This window comes from Hipposideros armiger, unplaced genomic scaffold, assembly GCF_001890085.2.
Source record: "Hipposideros armiger isolate ML-2016 unplaced genomic scaffold, ASM189008v1 scaffold_3, whole genome shotgun sequence".
Classification (NCBI taxonomy): domain Eukaryota; kingdom Metazoa; phylum Chordata; class Mammalia; order Chiroptera; family Hipposideridae; genus Hipposideros; species Hipposideros armiger.
Window position 1 is genome coordinate 419,286 of NW_017731353.1, and position 20,862 is coordinate 440,147.

General features: G+C 38.6%; 1 protein-coding gene across 6 annotated transcripts in view; it reads right to left on the reverse strand.

Moving 5' to 3' along the window:
- Window positions 1–20,862, reverse strand: part of MAPKAP1 (MAPK associated protein 1) — a 233,048-nt gene that overhangs the window by 180,516 nt on the left and 31,670 nt on the right. For all 6 annotated transcript variants that reach the window (XM_019636231.1, XM_019636254.1, XM_019636263.1 and 3 more), the window contains 2 exons: window positions 19,802–19,891; window positions 9,347–9,495 (listed from right to left, as the gene is read on the reverse strand). In XM_019636231.1, the coding sequence (XP_019491776.1) occupies window positions 9,347–9,495; window positions 19,802–19,891 (239 nt within the window). The remainder of the gene's footprint in view (window positions 1–9,346; window positions 9,496–19,801; window positions 19,892–20,862) is intronic.

The window sequence follows — 20,862 nt, forward strand, 5'->3', positions numbered from 1 at the left end:
AAAAAGGGAAGTGCAAACATATATGTGAAAGATCAACTCTTCAAGAGTTTAAGTATTCCCATCTCTATAACCCTCTACATGTCATTGATGTCAATCACAAAACTATGGAAGCTTCCAAAAGGAATTCAAGAGGCCATCGAAGCAAAGTTCCTCATTCTAAACGTGCAAAAACCGAGGCTCAGAGATGGGAGGTGAGTTGTCCCAGACCCCATGGCATGGCCCGGGCTAAAACTCACGACTCCTGATTCCAGGTCTGTGTTCTTTCTACCACAGTCTTCCTGTCCTGGAACTCAAGTTTCCAGTTTGTAAATAGGAAATGTTATTAACAATGAACATAAAAATCTTTGAGAATTAGAACAATCTAGATTCAATGCCCAGCTGGGTGACTCTCGGCTGTCATTTGATTTCTCTGGGTAGTTGTCTACAAGACAGTACAATCAGGTCCTAGAATTTGGAAGACAGAGAAAATCTCTCTACAGCAGATTATGCAGAGCAGGATGCTCCCCCCCACCCCCCCTGCCCCCCCCATAAGGAGGCTCAGTGTAAAATCCCAGCCCCAGGCCCCACCACGCCTACAAGGACGGTCTCCAAGCTTTCCCTAGGATTGCAGTGCTTGATATTCATTCCAACCAGATTTAATCACTAATCTGGTGATTAATTAGCTAGGAAGGAGGTAGTACTACAACACTAATCTTGTTATAATGAAAATATGCCCATGTTTTATCTCTTAGTCCTCTAACCTCCAAGAATTACCATCAATAAATTGTCGTAAATGATACCTGACATCTGCCTCATTTAAAATTACTCTCTCCTTTTCTCCTCTTCATGGACCGGTGAGCTGGGTTGGTTACAACCCATTTCAGAGGACAGTAACTGAGGTCTGAGGCAATTGCTTAGCCAAAGTCACAGAGCTGGCTGTGAAACAGGACCAAAAAGGCTCCCAATTCCCAGGCCACTCTCATCTCAGAGACCACTGCCTCAGATGCCTCAAATGCAAACCAATCAGGGTGCACGCTTCCCCACCCCCCCAAAAAAAAGGGATATGTGTAGTGTCTTCAAGGACATGGTCAGAGGCTGTGATCTGTAGTCAACAGGCCCAAAAACAGTCCACAATAGTAACGTCTACCTTATCCTTGGACTTCCTTCAGTGCTTCCTAATTCAGGGATGGTATAATAGTCCATCCAGTTCCACAAGCCAGAATCTGACGGAAATTGACCTCAAAACCCCTTTCTCCTCCATCCCCTGACTTATAATCCATCAAGTCCTACCACTTTTACCTACTAAATAGCTCTTTATTCACTCATTCTCCTTCATCAATAAGTAAGCCAAAGTTACCATCTCTCTTACCTAGACCACTGCAAAAGGTTTCCTGATTGTTCTGTCCTCACAAGCCCTTCTCAGGTGTATTTGCCTCAGCACAGCTCCAGTGATCTTTTCAAAACACAAATCTGATGACCTTACCTCATTTAAACTTGTTCAAGGCTTCCCAATACTTTTAGGTTGACGAGGACACTTCTACCAGCCACACCAGGTCTGCCCCTGCAAATTCACCTTGCACCACACTCTACCTCACTCACGGGTTGAAACCGAGGGTCCTTACGACTTTGATTAAATCCTAGCTCAGAAATCGTCCTCCCCACCCCGTCCCCCAAGACCTAGCCTTTCCCCTGGGTAATCAGCAGCCCCGACGCCCCCCACCCCCGCCAGGAGACAGTAGCCCAGGACCAACTAATGGTCACATGGTGCAGACCTCGAGCAGGCTAAAGTAACGCCCTGACCTAAGTTATGCTTCAGCTCCTGAGCCCTAATGTGGAATGACCCCCCCAGCCACTGTCCCGTCAGACTGGACAGAGCGACGCCAGAGGAGGCCTCAGAACTGTCCTCAAGACCTGAAGAAATGATTTATTACTCTTACCTCACCTGCAACCAATCAGCTCCCAGCACGACCCTGAACCCCTAACCCATGGTATCTTGTGATTTTGTCCTGTAGAATCTGCCATCTCTACGCCCTGGTGCAGTTGGGTTTTTTAGAGCATAAGCTGTCTCCAAATTGGCAGATTCAATATTAAACTATTTTTTCTTTCTGTACTGCAAACTCCTGCTCATGCATTTCTTTGGGCCAGTGCATGCAGGCAGGCAGACTTGAGGGAAAACATTGGGGTTCCAGTAAAAGGGTCTCCAGCCACCATAGCCTTTCAGTTCCTCAACACTGCCAAACTCCCCCTTCTCTCAGACATGCTCTGGTATGTCCTTTCTCTTCCTCCCTTCCCCTGGTTAACTCTTACTCATCCATCAGCTCTCAGGTGAAGAGCTACCTTCACGGGGATATCGTCCCTGACCCCCCCAGACTAGGTCAGATGCCCCTATGATAATGCTCTCAAAGCCCCAAGTACCTCTCCTGGTGCTTGGGGATTAATTAGCTATGATTATACCATAATTGCAATTTTACATTTAGTTTGGTGATTACTCACGTAACATCTACCTGCCAAGAGGAGAAGCTCCACGGGGTCAGAAACCAGGTCTGTTTTTGCTCACCACTGTATCCAGATTTTACTTAACAGTCCCTAGTACATAGTAGGGCCTCACTGAATATGAAGTAAATAGATAACAATATGGTAAAAGGAAAGGAAAATAATAAATCTCTCAGCACTGGCCACGTACCAGGCACTTTGCTATGCATGCATTTCCCATTTTCATTAAATTCACACAACATTTTAACATATGTATCATTAACCTTGTTTTATAGATATGAAAACAGACTCAACAAAGCAAAGTGATTTGCCCAATATCACACAGCAAGTAAAGAGCAAAGTTGGAACTCTAACTCGTCTGAAACATGTTCTTTCCATTGCAAAATTCTGCCTTCCTTTGAAAAGCCACTGAAGCCAATGGTGAATTCTACCTCTGATGGGAATTTCTAGAAGATGACTCCACAACCAGGGGAAGCCACCACAGACGGGCAGGGTTCAGAACTGTGAAAATGAGGCCTAGACAGAAAGAGTTCAGGGATTGTCTTGCTAGGGAGACTGCATCATGGAGGGGGTAGAGGCTTGATCACTGCACTGTACACCTGAAGCTGATGTTGTATAATAGTGTATGTCAACTATAAGTGAATATATATAGTCATGGGACGTGGAGTATAGTGTGGGAGTGGAGGCAAGGGAATTGTAATAGATATGTATGATATTGGGGGGGAAGTGGGCCAGTGGATTGGGGGAGGGGGTTGTCACTTTGAGGGGTAAAAAGTATAACTATTGCACTGTGTTGTACAGCTGAAACTAATTCTAAAAAATGTATTTCACAATAAAAAATAATTTTAAAAAAAGACTATAGGAAGAATAGTTAAAGGTTCTATTCAGAAAAATTAGAAATATTCTACAGAGTGGTATCTATATCATTTGAGAGGCTAAGTTAAAATGCTGACTTTGACTGTCTCGTTAATTATCAACAGGCAATTGTTCTAACTTTTGAGGAACACTATTGCTGCTTCCAAAAGACCCTCTGCTTCTTTTCTTTCTTCATTCTACGAAGACAGTCTGTACATCTTGTCAACCAAGAAAGATTTACAGTAAAGAGTCTGTTGCAAAAAAAAAAAAAAAAGAAAGAAAGAAAGAGTTCAGGGTGGACTAAGCCTTGAGAATTTAAGAAATTTCAGTTCAGAGTAGGATACTGTTCTTTGTTGTAAGATTCCTATTTAAATTTTTTGACTACCTCCCAGACAAAAATCCCGTCAATATAATGTCAGCAACAGGAAGAGAAGTGCGTTAACACAATGGCAAGGGGGAAATAATCTCACGAAAAGATGTTTTTAAATTAATGAATTTGGTCCTTCTATTGGTATAGCATAATGTGTAAAAAGAATGACTTTCTAATATTTTCCTTTTGAAACAGAACACACTAATATAAACTGGTCTATGAAAAAGAAGACTAGCAAAATACACTCACAGAGATAAACTGCCAAGAGAATAACTGCTGAAACAACATTGGGACTTTACTCTCCTTGACCAAAAAAGGTATGTAAAGTGAAGCCAATGGCAGAGTGAGACAAACAGCTCCCAATTCAAAGCACACAGTCTTCAGATTTTTCTCTTTTTATTTATTTATTTTTTAAACTTGACTCTTAATGGGACTAAGCAAGTGAACCAAAGGAGCACTCTTGTTGAAAGGAAGCGGGGGATGAGATTATGATGCAGGCAACTTCTCAGTCACTTGGGGTAAGGGGCGCTGGCCAACTTGGAGGGTGGAGAGGCGAGAAGCAAGCTCTGAGTCCAGAAAGCCCTCGGGCTCAAGCTGTGCCTCAGCTCCGGCAGCAATACATAACCAGCACTAAAAAGTGCAGGTTATAATTTTTTGGAAAGAGGTGCTGAAGCTAAAGGAGCTTAACATATTAGAGGAGACCATTCCCATGATAACAGCAAATATTCCAAATTCAGATGAGGAGCGTTTCCCTCTAGAGCCAAATTTTAACATGATTTCAATTCACTGACCTTTTCTGAGTTTGCCACATTTCTCAGTGGCTTCATGCTTTTCTGCAAAGTTTTAAGTGACTTTCTTTGAAGAGAGCGATTTAATGCCAATGATTATAGAAAACATTTGTTCATAATTATCCAGACATAGACTGGAACAATGCTGAAACAAGAGCAGCATGCAAAAATGTATTTAAGGACTATCATCCCAAAATGCTGCTAAAAGCTATTAACCAGTATGTGTTAATTGCCACAGCATTCATATTAATTTTCACTTCAGGCTCGACATTGTGGAATATTTCCCCTGATACATTTTAAACAAAGTTTAATTTAAGGAACTGCTTCTATCAACACTTATGAAAATTAACAGCCAAGCAATTAGCACTCATGAATTATCCCTTCCCCCATGCTCTCTGCAGCTTCCCTGTTAAAACAGTTTCTAACAGAGAAATGGTTACTTTCTAACAAGTTAACATAATCAAAGTCACAGTTGTCTGCATGAACCAGAACTGGGTCTGTCTTTTCAAGCACTTGTCAAGGCAAGCGTTCTCCTTATAGTTAGAGTAGAATTTAGCTAAGTCAAATAAGTAGGATCATTTTTGTAAACTGCCAAGCAATTACTAATATGAAACTACCTTCTCACCTGATGTTTAAAAAATAGCCATTGTCAAATAAAGGCTGGCTGGCTGGCTGGCTGGGACAGAGGCAGGGAGGGAGAAAGGAAGGAATTCCTTGTCTTAATCTTCCTATCTAAAGTTAAAGGCCAAAACACTACTGGACCCCCTGGATTTCAACAGAAAAGCCACCTTCCTCCAGTCTGTTGTTATCTTTATGATGCTATTCTAAACACCTGGTTTTAAGAGCAGTTTTCTCTCACTCCATCCTGCCAATAATCTAATGAAGTAAGAGAGACAGCATCACTGGCCTCCACCCTCTAGAGAGAGAGAAAGAAGCAGAAGTGGGGTATCTGTCCAGTGCTTCCTATGTGCTACATGTCTTGCTAAACAGTGTTATCTCAATGAATCTGCATGAGGAAGGCACACTGTCATCATTTCATTCCACATGTGAAGACTGGAGCTTTAAGAGGAAAGAACCAGCCTGAGGTCACACCATAAGTGGTGGAGCAAGGACTCAAACTCAGGTCTTACTACAACATAGGTCTGCTTACAACCGAAATTACACTGCTTCTCACTGTACTAGGTGCTTTATCCTAGCTTTATCTTATTTGATTATCTTATCACCCTTGTGAGGAAGGAACTCATTTCTTTTCATATGTAAAGAAACGAATATTTGGCAAGATGAAAAAACCTGACCCAGATGACACAACTGGTAACCAGTACCATTTCTTTGTTAGTAACGGTATTGACAGGCAGTGGGCATTTGAACCTCTAGGGGTCTACCGATGAAAATATTTGCAAAACAGTGATGATGTGCTAGCAAACGCTTCTCAAGTAAATGATAAGGCTCAGATACTTAAAACGTGACCTCATTTGAAGCAGGGAGAGGGACAGGGCAGAAATCCTCATGAAAGAGGCACTTAAAATCAGGGCTAAATGTTTGCTGCTTATCCGTCCAGCCTACTCCCTCATCGCCTCAAAGCAACTCCCAACATTCTCCATACACAGTGAAATCAGAAACAAGAAGTTTGCCCATTGTCTCAACCTCAAGAACAGACGTTTTTTGTTTTGTTAATAAGGCTATTCAGAGGTCTTGTTTTCAACAAGCCGAGAATTAGGGCAGATGGCTGAGCTCGGTTTTGCCTTATGCACTAAGCATTCCTAAAAACACTTGTAATCTATCTTGAACATTTTTTCAAATAATCAGTAAACAGAGTTATTAATAATCTATGAACCTGAAACAGGCACTGCCAATTTGCCAAAGAAATAATATGAATATAATAATAAACCTGACAAAAAAAATTGTCAAAATTACAACAAAGTGCATGCCCGAAGTGCAGCCTTTCCCTCTTGATTGTATGCCTTCCAGAAATTAACCAACCACGATTTCAGAAAAATAAATTATTAAGCAGCTACGTACGGCAACTAAATTTTATTTGAAAGTATTCGCTTTCATTCAGCACAGTAGCTAAGAGATGCTAACCCTGGGCATCACTAAAACCAACAATCCAGGTTGCACAAACCGTTACAGACGCCAGACGTGCGAGCTTAACTCTAATGTAACTGTAAAGCCATGTCAAAAAAACAAAATCATTTTTTCAAATCTAATGCAAGCTTAATCTTAAGGAGGATGTCACAGCAGTTAGTCTCTTGAGGAAATACATAATTAAGTAGATTTTTAGCATATTTAATTAGACCCCAAACTCTTCCCTGTCCCTTTCTCTCCCCAATTATGTACCATTTGCCCAAGAGACCCAAGCAACTCAGTTAATTATGTAAATAAGGCAAGCATTATTCCCAAGTAAAGCATTGTGAATATTTGTAGGGAAAAAAAAACTACATATTTTAGTGGCTTTAACAAACGTTTGCAAAATACATGGGAAACGCTTACATTTGAGGCAAAAAACATGGAATTCAATGACAAGAAGGTGAATCATTAAAACAGGACACTCATTTCACTTCTTAAAGATGAGCTGAATAAAAATAAAATAATTTTTATTACAGCAGCAACAAAAATTTAGTGCTGAACGTCAAATGATTTATGGGAAGAATCAATCTGGACATTATTAAAGTCGACTCTCACAGAAAAGGCTTTATTATCAAGGGGTTGACATGATCTTAACTCTAGAGGCAGCCATGGTGCTGTTATAACTACTACAATCCCATTATTATGCAATCACAAAATGCTAATTTGATCATTTTGAGGTGTTATTTGAATAGTCATTTTAATTTCTAGGTTACAAAAAGGCTTGACTCAAGTATAATTCTCTATTAATCATTGAGATGTCATTGAATATCATATTGATGCATTTCACAAAGATAAAGAAAGACTAATTTAATATGTACAGTACAATATCCTTCAAATATTAGCCACTTTCATTACATATCTGCCAAACGCATCAATATTAAATAATAGATGAGAACAAGGGTTTAATTGTATTTTAGCAATTGTAATATGCAGGATAATAATAAAATAGCAACTCATCACAAGACAGACTTATAGATATATAAATCTTCCTTAATCAATGTGTAATGGTGACTGCCCCATGCTCACATTCTTTGCTGATTACAAATAGACCTGATATGACAAAATCCTCGAGAGCCTTAAGTGTAAACACACATCTAGCAAAAATAATTCCTTTGTGACTTAGGAAATGGCTTCCTGACATTAAAAAAAAAAAATTTCTCCTGCTGACTTCAGAAGTTAGGTATATACCAAGCAGAGATCGCAACCTACTGCTAATCCAAACCTAAGTAATCTATAAAACAATCTAATGGTATAGGGATTCTAGAATATAATATTTTTAAAGATCCGTGCTGTTTTGTTGGCATCAAAGCATTATCACATATTAATTATTCTAGCAACGACAACCTCAGTGAGATGGTTTCAGACAATGGAAGCAAATAAATTCCAACCATGTGACCTAATCCCATAACTTCTCACATATCTAAATGATTCAATTGTAGTATTTAAGAAAAAAATCCTCTACAGTTTAACTTGCCACTTTCCAGGGGCCAGTATGCCTGTACTGCAGAGGGGCGGGCCCTTCCTCCTCCATGCTACATGCCCCTGGGAGAAACAGGAGAAGGCGGCAGAGGCAGGCTAGACAGAACCTTGACCTCAACACACTCTCTAACGTACTAAAAGTACTCTCAGACGTTTTCTGGAGAAGACTCCTGATCATATTGGTATCTTTACGCTGTTTATGCGTTTTGGTTTTAGTTCTTGGTCTCTTTCCCCACCAACATCCACAACCACACACACTCATGGCCACACATGCTCATTTAAGCCTATGGGAACACGCTGCATTGTATGAAGTAAAGTGTTACAAAGAGAAAACTTCTTCCTCAAAGGTGACAATTTGACAGAGAAGCACAAGACAAGAACTGGGATATGAAAAAGGCAAACATAAGCAAAGAGCTGTATGTTTATTAATTGCAACGGTGTTGAAATAAGACAAATTGTACATAACCCCTCCAGGCAACAAGCTATCACTCAGCACCCTCACGCCACTGCCAGACAGCAAACATAATGGCAATAAATATATAAATCAACTGCTACTGTCTCCTGAAAGAGGCCCAGCTCAGCACAGACACACAGAATGGAGGGAATTGGGGCGGGGAGGTCGGGTGGGAATGGGGGTGAGGGGTGGGCGCTGCACATGGAACTACACTCCGCCTAAAATAGTGGCCATTTTTCTACAAGGAAAATAAACAAACTTTAATTTTACAACTGCAAATTGTTAAAACAAACAGAAAAAAATAGTCACCTACATAGCAAATGTCAAACAAGATACCTTACAATGAAATACTGACAAGCAAAGCAATGGCCTAGAATTCTGAAACGAAGCTCTAATCGCAACAATTTCCGTAGTTATAATGAAGAAGCAGACAAGACAATGCTAACTGCCTCCCAGAACCACTCTCAAGGCTTTCCCAGCACAATCAGACCTTGATTAACCACAGCCCAACTAACCCAAATCTTCAAGTACAGTTAAGAGATTAAAAAAAATAAGAATACAGACACATGGTATCTCAGGACTGTTTCTGTTTTACTCCTCCTAAACATAAAACTGTGGAAACAACATTAAGCCCCAATTCAGACCTTTAGAAAATGTGAGTGACAATTTATGAGTCATTTTTAAACCCCAAATATGATGATGATGATGATGATGATGATGATGATGATGATGATACCACCACCAAGAATTCCACTAGATTGATTTTTTTACTTAAAGGAACAAAGCTGCATTTTTACTTACCTTGCCATCGAATTTGGAATACTCGTTAAAAGGGTTATTCAGTTGCAGAGGGCACTGCTCCAGGCGTACAGATAGTATTGACTGCTTTCCAGAACTTGGAGGTTTCTCTTTGAGGGATTTTTTTTCAAACAGTGACTTTAACTCTTGGGCTGTATACAAGAGGAAGACAAAAACACCGTTGTGATTACACACAGAGAGTCAGCTTGTCCACCTTCCCTAAAAAGTCTTCCTGGAACTTTAAAGAGGGAGCACACACGGACATACTCAGGTCTAATGTGCGCAAGAAGCCTCACATATACGTCCGTGTTTGCGCACTGCAAAGGCAGAGCGCTGAAAAACACAAGGTGGGGATGTGAATTTCGAAGGACTAGGATTGAGGGAGAGAGGCAGAGTCAGACACACCAACAAAGCAGCCCTTCTGCAAGAAGAGCATTTACAGCTAGAGGACCTGAGCTTCGGCTCGGCTTTGTCACAATTCACTAAGCCTCTCTGGGCTTGTCAAACTACATCATCTTGAAGATCTCTCCTGGCTCTAATATTGTGTGAGTTTGAAATTCTAGTTCTTCAAGGTCAAGGTCCATATCTTAATCCTCTCACACTCTCCACTGACACTTAGCACAGAAATCTGGAAGACCAAGATGAGGAGGAAAAGGAGAAACATCTTTATAATAACAGGAGCTAACACTTACTGAACAATTCAATGAATCTTGTCCGCTCCTCATAACAAGCCTATAAAGTAGGCACTAGCATTACTTTAATTTTGTCAATGTAAAAACTAAAGCTTAGACTACTCTGATCAGCCTTAGGCCACACAGCTAGTAAAGTGGCAGAGCTAAGATTTGCACCCAGCCAAGCCTCGTAGCCATTAGGCACACATGAACAAAGTAGACTCTCAATAAATTCTGTTGTATGAATCAATGAATAAAATAATGACTGAATGAATTCAGATTAAATTATTACTGAATCAGAATCTTTAGCTCTTATTCATTAGTGAATAAGTTAGTTCCATATCTCCTCAAAGATCATTTAATTCTCTAGATTAATCTGAATATCATTTAAGGTAGTAGCTCGATGATAAGTACATAGGGGTTCATTACACTTTTTATTTCTGTGAATATCAGAAAATATCATACTTAAATTTTAAGTAAATCAACTCAGATCTTATAATCGGCAATGAATAGGTTCGGCCCATCCCATCCTTGAGCTGAAATAGCCAAACTGAACTGAGATCAAACAGAACTCTGGAACCATCACACAGAACTTAAAAATGTAACCCAAACTGTCTTTTCAACAAACTAGCGGGGCAAATTTATCAAATCAGTCCCTGTAGATCTAAGTGGCAAACTAGGAGAAAAGGACCTAATTCTTTTTTTTTTAAATGTGGCACTTGACTATCCAATTCCAGATCCTGAATGCATAAGTACATGTAATCAACAAATATTAAACGCAAATTTGAAAAAGTTTTGGATTGCTATTGAAGTGGCATTTTAAATATTAGAAGTACTATTCTACCTGTAATCTATTAACAATTTTATTGCTACACTTTGGAAAGGAATGATCCTTTAAATACCTACTATGGACCAGGAACAAGCAAGACTAGGTGTTTTCTCACCTTGTCCTCACAATGATCCTAAGAGACAGGTTGCTACTAGTTCCATGAACAAACTGAGGTACAGCAGACGTAGGCAATTTATCAAAGTTGCACAACTGTTACCAGTAGGGTTAGGTGTGAGGTGATGATACAGTAACTTCCATTCTCAGACTAATTCACACTTAGACCTCTCTCCTCCACCTCTGACATATTCCCTCTTCCTCCCTTGCTTCCTGCATTGCAGAGAAACAGAAACTTCTGTGTGCTCTCGGCTGCACATCCACCTTCCTCCCCTCCTATCACCGTGGAGGAGCTGCCTATGCCCCAACCTCAGGCCAGCCCCTCCTTTGTGCACTAGGTCCCAACCCCTCTTGCTGACCCAAGGGCATCAATCAAGCAATTCTCTCCATCACTCCTCCATTTTCAATTTTTCCCTCTTACTGGTCCGGTCGCATTAGCACACAAAGATACTGAAATACTGCGCATTGAAAAAACAAAACAATCCTCCTTCGAGCCTATTCTCCCTCCTAGCTCCTACCCTGTTTTTCTGCTCCTCAAATTGGTCGTCTATATTCTTACTGTCCAATTCCTCTCCTCCCATTCACTCAAATCAGGCACTCAGGCACCACCACTCCACCAAAGCAGCTTCCACTGAGGTCACCAATGGTGCCTTTGTTGATAAATCTAGTGGTCAATTTTTAATCCTCATGGTACAAGACCTGTTGGTGGCATCTGACAAGGTTCATCACTCCTTCCTTTTTGAAACACTTGTTTCACTTGTCCAATAGGTATTGCCAACTTTACAAGTCCGTAACCAAACTCTTGATCTTCCCCCAAACCTGCCCCACTCACAAGCTTCTCCTCCTCAGTTAATGGCAACTCAGTCCTATTAGGCCAAAAACTTGGGAGTTAGCCCCACTGTTCCTACACCCTTTCCATCAGGAGCTACCCAGACTCATCTCTGCAGCTACCAAAGCTGGGTTATTACCACCACCTTCAAACTCGTCTTATTTTTATCCTTGCCTCGCCCACCCCCACCCCAACTGACCACTGTCTCTTCTCAGCACAGCAACAACCAATATGCATCTTTTAAAATATGTTACAAACTTCAGAATAAGAAAAAATTGATATTTGACCACATAAAAATAAACTTTTGTATGGAAAAAAAAATTAGCAAAGTAAATAAAAAAAGACAGATAAACTAGGAAAAGTAAAGGTTAACATTCCTGATAAAGAGTCTAAAAGTAGAGAAGACACCGACTAACAACCCTATGGAAAAATGGCCAATATGAAATGTCCACAGAAAAGGAAATTCAAATGGCTCTTAAACAAATGAAAGATGCTCAATCACATTCATCATAAGAGATGTGCAAATTAAAACTATACTGAGATACCATTCCACATCTATTTGATTGGCAAAAATCGATAAGTTTGAAGCAATGAGGAAATAGGTATTCTGTACACTTCTAGAGAAAATGCAAAAATAGCAAAACACCTAAGAAAGGGAATTTGGCAACATCAAGGGAAATCACATACTTACCTTACCCTTTGACTCAACAATACCACTTCCAGGATTCTAATCTTAGATACACTGTCAAACAAACAAAACATGACACACGTGCATAAGGCTATTCACTGTGGTGCCATTTGCAAAGCAAAAGCCTGAAAACAACCAAACGGGACTGGCTGGCTAAACTATAGGACTTCGTATCACAGAGTACAATGAAGCTGAAAAATGCACTGAAGCCTCTCCTCACATTCAGAGTAATTCTCAGATGTGTTGCTAAGTGAAAAAAGTGTCGTATAAAATAGTGTGTATAGTATGCTACCTTTAATCTAAAAAGAGGGGCATGTTAATATATTGGGCTGTTGGAAAAGTCATGATGCATTTTTGCAATGAAAAACAGAAAAAAATACATCATGACTTTTCCTATAACCCAATAAATATATACAGTTTTAAGTGGACAGAAAAGCCAAAATCATTTTTTTTAAATGATTACACGAGTAGAAGAGATAAGAATTTAAGTTAGACTTCTCTGATTTTAACTTGTTTTATGTATTCAACTTTGGGACCATGTAAATGTTTTACAGAGTTATTAAGGAAAATGAAAAGTGCAATCTCAGGCCAGCCGAGTGGCTCACTGGTTAAGAGTTGGCTTGGGAGCACGAGCTCTGAGCAGCAGGACCCCCGGTTCGGATCCCACATGAGGACCATGTAGAGATGCTGCGCTCTCTACAGCTAAGATGGTGAACAACAGCTCCACCTGGAGCTGGGCTGCCATGCGTCACCAGAAATGGCATAGGCTGCTATGGGGCTGCAGTGGGCTGCCATAAGCTACCGTATGTGGCTGGTAGCCAGCGTGAGTGGCCAGCAGCTGGCGTGAGCTGCCATTAGCTGCCGTCCAATGGCCAGCAACTGATCTGCCTCACCCGGGAAGAGCGCAATGATCACAATACCAACATGGGCCAGTGAAGTGACGTCCTCCACAGCTAGACTGAAGAACAAAAGGACAGCAACTTGTCTGTTCCCCTTCCCTGATTCCCCAGTGCAGTTCCCTCCTCCAATTCCCCAAAAAATCTTTAAAGAAAAAAAGAAGAAAAGTGCAATCTCTAAAAATAAAATTAAAATTAAATAAATAAACCTAAGTATAATATTGAGTTGGCAGTTTAACTACAAAGAGAGGAATTACTTTTAAGTAGTTTTATCACACAGCAATTTGTACATTTCCTAATGGAACATATCATCAACAGGGCAAAAACAATTCTTAAACCGTTTTTAGTAATCATATTGTTAGTAATGACACTGGTATTTCTATTCTGGAACCAAGTTTTCAGTGTAAGAGAAAACATAAATATAGAATTTAAAAAGTTAAGTAAATACTCTGTAATCCTCAATTTGAAATTATCAGCATTAACTCACAGTGTATTTCCTCTTTAGAAATCTATTTTGATGAGCTCTATACCCTGAAAAGGCCTACCAGGAAAAATACCAATCCAGTGAGCAACCCTAGAGCTCAGGCTGTGGTCTCTTACTATCATGACCAGTAAAAAGAACTAAGACCCCCTGGAGAAATGGCAAATTCCTGATTCGGAGAAGGAAATATGTAAGAGGAACCTGGAACATCTTGTCACACGAGAAAGCAAGGAAGCTATGAAAGATTACTGGAACTGTGTCAGAGGAACTCAGAAGCCAATGTGAAGAGACTCATGATACAATGGGACAACGTTAGCATCAATAAAAACTCAAATTCAATGAACTGAAAAATATAAAACATGCTTTAAAAACCCACAGGTTCATAAAGATACAAAAGGAAAAAACCCTCATTGGTCATCTATGTAGGATGCTAGACAAACTCTTTTAATTCTGAAAACTACTAACAAAAGAAAATAATTAGCATTTATCCTGCCTTTCTTGTAGTCTATATCTGAGGAAAACCAAATAATGAATTAGGGGAACTTCTTTATATAAAACTAATAAATGAAGAAAGGCTGATACAATTAGAAATCACTATTTTGCAACTCCTAATGCGTCTAGGTAATGCCCATCCATGGCCACAAAAACCATTAGATGAAAAGCTGATGGGAGTAACTTAATAATGGATGGAATAACACCTGATTCCACCATCAATTTTAACATCCCAAAAAAGACATTCCACGTTTCCTAATACGATGCAATAGGAAGTACAGATCAGTATGTGCAAAACATTCTTACCAAAAATCAAATTCCAATCTAAGAGAGTTTGTAGATCCAACTACCAGTATAGGAAACAAAAAGGACAGAGGAACATATTAAATGAGACCAAGGCAATACAACTAGCAAACTCCAGAGCACAGGAAATTCTGCAGGACAAATGACCTAGCTTCTCCAACTAATAAATTACAAGGGAAAAGAGTGAAGGAGAATCTATAGATTAAAAAGAAAATGAGACATATTAACCAAAAGTAATGTATGGACCTTAGATCTAGGCCTGAACAAATGAACTGGAAAAACAAACAAACAAACAAACAAAAGAAATATTTCAAACAATCAGGGAAATGTTTGATAATATTAAAGAATTCCTGGTAATTATTTGGAGAGTAGTAGTACTGTAGTTTTCTTATGTATTAAAAAACACCTAAGTATTTAAGTATGCAATTATATAATAGCTGGGATTTGCTTTAAAATAATCTGGAAGGGGAGGGGATGTGAACGTATAAGTGACACAAGACCAGCCATGTGGTGGTAACTGCTGAAGCTGGGCGATGGTTGTGTAGCGTTCATTATGCCATTCTCTCTACTTTTGTGTATGTTTGAACTTACAATAAAAAGTTGTTTTAAAGGAAATTTAAGCTGGAAATAAAAAGGTCAGTAACACATCACATCACTACTCTGACCACATCATGTCATCCGGAGTAAAAACTCAATTCCGTACGAAGTCCTGCATGATCAGTTCTCCCACTGCTTACTCCTCTCACACTTTCTCTAACCAATATCACCCTTCCTTGTTACTCCTTAAATACATCAGGCATACTTCAACCACAGAACCTTGTCACTTGCTGTTCTCTTCCTTGCCTCAGAACACTCATCTCCCAATATCTACCTGGCTCGGTCCTTCGCTTCCTTCAGATCTCTGCTCAACCATCGCCTTCTCAACGAGGCCTTCCCTGATCATTCTATATAAAACAGCAAAACCTCCTGCCTAGTATTCCTATGCCCTTACCTGGCTACACTTTTCTCCATGCCACTTAACCCATGTGACCAGCTGTTTGTTTACTATCTAATCTCCCCCACTTTGTCTTGTTTACTGCTCTATCTTCTAGGCCTACAATAGTGCCTTGGTGCCCTTGCGTGTTGTAGGAGCTTAATAAATACTTGTTGAATGAATAACTGTGGGCCCGAGAAATAGAAAAAGTAGTTGAGATAGGGAGCAGATGGGCACAAAGAAGCAGAGATAAGATGGGGGAAGTCATGAGAGGTCTTTCCCCTACTTCCAAGCCATTCATAAGGCTCAGCTGTACTCCTTGAGTTGCTCAGCTTCAAGCTGCTCTTCAACTTCAACTTCACTTGCTTTGTTATTTGCAACTGAAAAGTCCTAACCAATATAAACAGCTAGAAGTCCCCAATAAACACAAAAGTGAAAAAATCATGGCCTAGAAATTTAATTATTAGGTTCATGAGAAAGCACATACTGTAGCATTCAGGAAGATGAGAATGCATATTAGAACTAATGAGGGTTCAATGAGTGGCTGGATACCAAACATATATACAAACAACAGATATCTTTATAAGAACAGTAAGCAAGTTGTGGGGAAAATGTAGTTACAAGGGTAACACGAAATACAAAACATCTAGAAATAACCTTAATAAGAAATGTAAAAATACAGGGACAATATTGCATTTATATAATATTCGTATATGTAAAAAATATAAAAAAGATCACTGGAGGTATGATTAGAATATTTAAAATATATATACCCATATATAAAGAATCTGAATAAATACATCAAAATGTTAACAATAACAGTTCCTCTGAATGTGAGATTGATAGCTTATTTTCATTTTTATGTTTGTTTGTTTGTTTTTCAGTTTTCTATAATGATAGAGGCTTTGGCAACTTTTCTGAACCCTGGCCATAGATGAAAAGGAACAAGGGAACACCACCGACTCCTGAATCCCCAAAGCTCCATGAGCAGTTCCTTTCTGTCCACAGTACGGGAGAGAATGGAGCAGAGGGGAAAGGCCAGAAAGGTCAGGAGAAGAATTCTGGCTCTGCCATTTACTACTTGTGAGTAAGTGATTTAGAAAAGTTACTTAGCCTCTGGGCTCCAGTCTTCTCACCTATAATAGAGAAATATTAACAGCTAATTGTTGGACTTGCATGAAGATGAAGCAAACTTGGTGGCTGGCATGTTATATATCAGTGGTCCTCAGAGCCAGTTACTCATCAGAATTACCCAGGGAGCTTCTGAAAAATGTAGATTTATGAATTCCAACTTCTATCTACTGAATCAGGGATTCCATAGGGAGGGCCTAGACATTTACATGGAATGTCATTATAACATGCATTTTTGGATGCATTTCTGATTTTTATACAGCCACTATATCTTGAAACTGTTGTTTTAAGAACCACTAACAGAAGTTACATAAAGAAAACTTCAGGAATATTCATAAATAATTGGTAAAAACTACATTATTGTTTTGAGTTATTATTGAACTTCATGTGTAAATAGCCTTGTCTTCCGATTAGACTTCAAACTTCTGGAGGACTGGAATCGTGTACTTCCCCCAAGCACCTGGCACAGAATTACTACATACACAGACATTATGGAAGAAATACTTGCTAAATGGCTCAACGAGTAAGAGTAATAGCTAATTTTGTAAAGAATATACCAACGCCACTTTAAAACAACAACACTAAAAATGCTGGGACCTTGATTTGACCCTACTCCCGACAGACTTGTCTTCCGATGACCATCTCCATCCACATTTATCCATGCAGTTTTGGTTACAGAAATACTGAAAGGATCTTAGTCTAAGGTATTTCATTTATCATGTGGTCTCACAGCATATGGATCAGAAAGTTCATAAAGAACTTTGGGGTGTGGACCAGATGGTGTCTAAGATCCTTTTCGACTCCTCTATGAAAAGGCTGTGTTTATGCTGTGTCTTAAAGGATGGACTGGATTTAGACAGAATAATTGTGGAAGAAGAACATTCCAGTGGAGGTCATCATATTCGTGACAAGGATTCTTCTAGTGGGGAATAAAACAAAGATAAGAAAAACAGATGAAAGGGTTTCAACAAAACATAAATGGCAGAAAGAGAATGAGGGAGTGAGTAAATGATTACCTAACCAAATCTCCCAAGTAAGATCAAAGAGATTTGGCCATGACATTTCTTTCCAAAAGAGAGTATGTGTCTGAGAGCTGTATGAGCACAGAATAGCTGCTGAGTTTGCCAGGGGGATGGGTAGTGGACTGCTCACTTCTGTTTTCTAACACACTTCAGGATACCCAGAGTGCCAAGTTGTAGTGATGATGGGACCCAGCTTAACAGAGAATTCACACATTCCCTTGTGCATTGATGAGGTTCACTCTAACCATCAGAAGTAACCAGGCAACTCGCCTGGTCAGAATCAAGGTCCACATTTCAAAGCATGGACAGGCATATTAAGGAGCTTTTTCGGAAATAAGATCATGGGGCCAATTATTGAAACCTGTGAGAGACAAAAATAAGAGGAAACTGAGGAAGAGAGAAGTTTACATACAGAATGGATGGCATAGGTACAAATGAAAGCAAAACCAAGATTATTTCTCCAGTACATTCTGTGAAATACTGAACAGAAGTTCAAGTGGACTAGGCTTTAAGGAGTGAAAGATACAACAAAATTTATTAGATAGATCTAATTATTAAATTAATAGATGTATCAAAATTTGAGTTGAAGAATTTATTCCTCTCATTGTAAAAGGGATTAACACAGTTAAATTTGAGGTGCTCTATTCACCTTATAATATTTTTTAAGATAAGGAGATAAAGAAGGTGAAACAAAGGGCAGCTGGAGAGATGGGCTTAGGTAAACTGGCTCTGTAGTCATTAAGAGATTAATAGAAAAAGCATTAAAATATATAAAAGTTTGAAGAAAATGAACCCTATAAATGATATATGAGAGAGAAGTATTAACTGGGTCAACAGAAATGGACAGCCTACAGAGAGTTTGTGAGGTATCAAGAGCAAAACTAAAGACATTAAAAAAAAACTCTACAGGAAGTCAAAGAAGGGAGACATGAGAGAAAGAAATATGTGAATGGGATTTCCGGTTCTATGCAGTCATCATTTAGAAACAATCATTAAGAAAATCAGACCCATTGAGCTCACTCAGGTTTACCATCATAGCAAGAGAAAGCAATAGATAGTGTGGTTTAGCAGAGAGAGACATGCACAGTGCTCAATACAAAACATGGCTCTTCTGAACTACCTGCCACTTCCCAGCCATGTAAGTTTAGCAAGTTAAATCTCTCTGAGCCTGTCTCATCTAATCAATGATACCTACACCTTATAAGATTGGTGCATTGGAGGTAATGCATATAAAATGCTTAGAACAGCACTAGATAGGTGCTGATATTAATACAGTAATCATTAATATTGTGAGTTTTATAAATATTATGTAGCAATGGAGTCAGTCAACAAATATTCATTGGATATTACATGCCAGGGTGGTACCGAAAGGTGCTGAAAAGATATAGAAGACGGACTGCAGAGATTTCTTTGAAAGGAGAAAAAAAAGAGAAAGTCTAGGAAATATGATATAAACATTAGAAAATATTTTAATAGCATTTTACTTTGAATTTTTAAAAACTCTTCTTGCTGAGATTGAAAATATATAATACGGACAGCTATTTAATACACATATCATATGAACATATATTGCAAATGCTCATAATACCAGCAACATAATGATTTTTAAACTAAAGGAAAAGAATTAGCATATTTGCAAAAAAGGTTGTTAGTGAGGCCACTAATGAAACAAGGGCAAGTCTAGTTTTCAACTGCCAGGAGCAATCTAGTGCCCAGAGGTCCATCCAAATCACAGGTTCTTAGAGCTCCTTGGCTCTAAGAACAAGGTACTGCCACGGCAGTTTGTAAAAAATGTGCCTTGTACACATCAATTCCTGGTACCCAGAACGAAAAGTGGCCAAGAAGACAAGGCCTAAAGAACACCCAGCTTCAGAATACCAAGGTACCCAAGTGAGAGTTTAAAACTCAAAACACAGGAGGTATCGGCCCAGAGGATTTAAAAGGATGAATTAAAAATAAAAGCTCTTATATAATAATATAAGCTAAATATATAAATCTCAAATTAACAATTAAAATTATTTCCATTTACCTGATTGTTTAGAATTTCTTTCTTTCCACTGAATATTTTTGCATTTGATCTGGTTTTGTCTCTCTTTTCGGAGTCGTTCTAATCTTTGAGCTTGAAAAGAAATATTATAACTATAAGTTTGTCAATGAAAGTTTACTATAAACAAAGACATAATTAACTACCTTTATATGAATAAAGATGTTTTATATTGCATATGAAGGGAAAAAGTCATAAAATTTTAAAGGTGGCACCCCTGAAAAGCAAATACCAACAAAAACATGAAAATATTCTTGATTTATAATTGAAATTAGAGGATATAAAACATTAATAGAGATCATAAAGATAGTATTAACATGGAAGAGAATAATAAAATGTGAAAACTTCTGTGATTAATATGACATTTCATTATATAAATCATTAATAACGGTCTTAAAGGAATTTTAATGCACAAATGAACTGAAGTGAATATTACATTACAGGAATAAAATTACTGTTATGAATTACTCTACCCGTTTCAAAAATTAAAGATAAATGAACTCAGACTAGACTATTAAAGTTTTAAATATAAAATCCTTTATCTAAAAATCATGAAAATTATAAAATGTCAAAGCTATATAAATTAGCATAGCTTTTCTTCAGTGGGCTGAAACAGTTTATAGGTAGTAAAATAAATGATTTGTATCTTTGTAACATTAGTCAAATCTTAAAAAGAACAATTTTTCTTATACAAAATTTTAAGATATGCTGAAAGGCTTAAAAAAAGTAAATTCCTTGGTCACTAGAACACCCCACAATCTTAACTAATTATTAGCACCTAAGTATCTTAAGAAATTCCAACAACAATAACAAAAGTATCACCTAAAATTATGCATCTGTGATTATATTACCACTGGCTGATCAACCTTCAGAAATCAGTGAACCTGTCTTTTAAAGAAACACTGACCAGCACACATTAACAACTGCTGCACACTGAGACCACAATGGAAAAAAAAAGTCACAATTAAGGCCATCTTTCAAAATTAGCTGCGTCTTGCACTTCCTATCCTGGCACAATGCACACAAAAAATAAATAAAATAAAGAA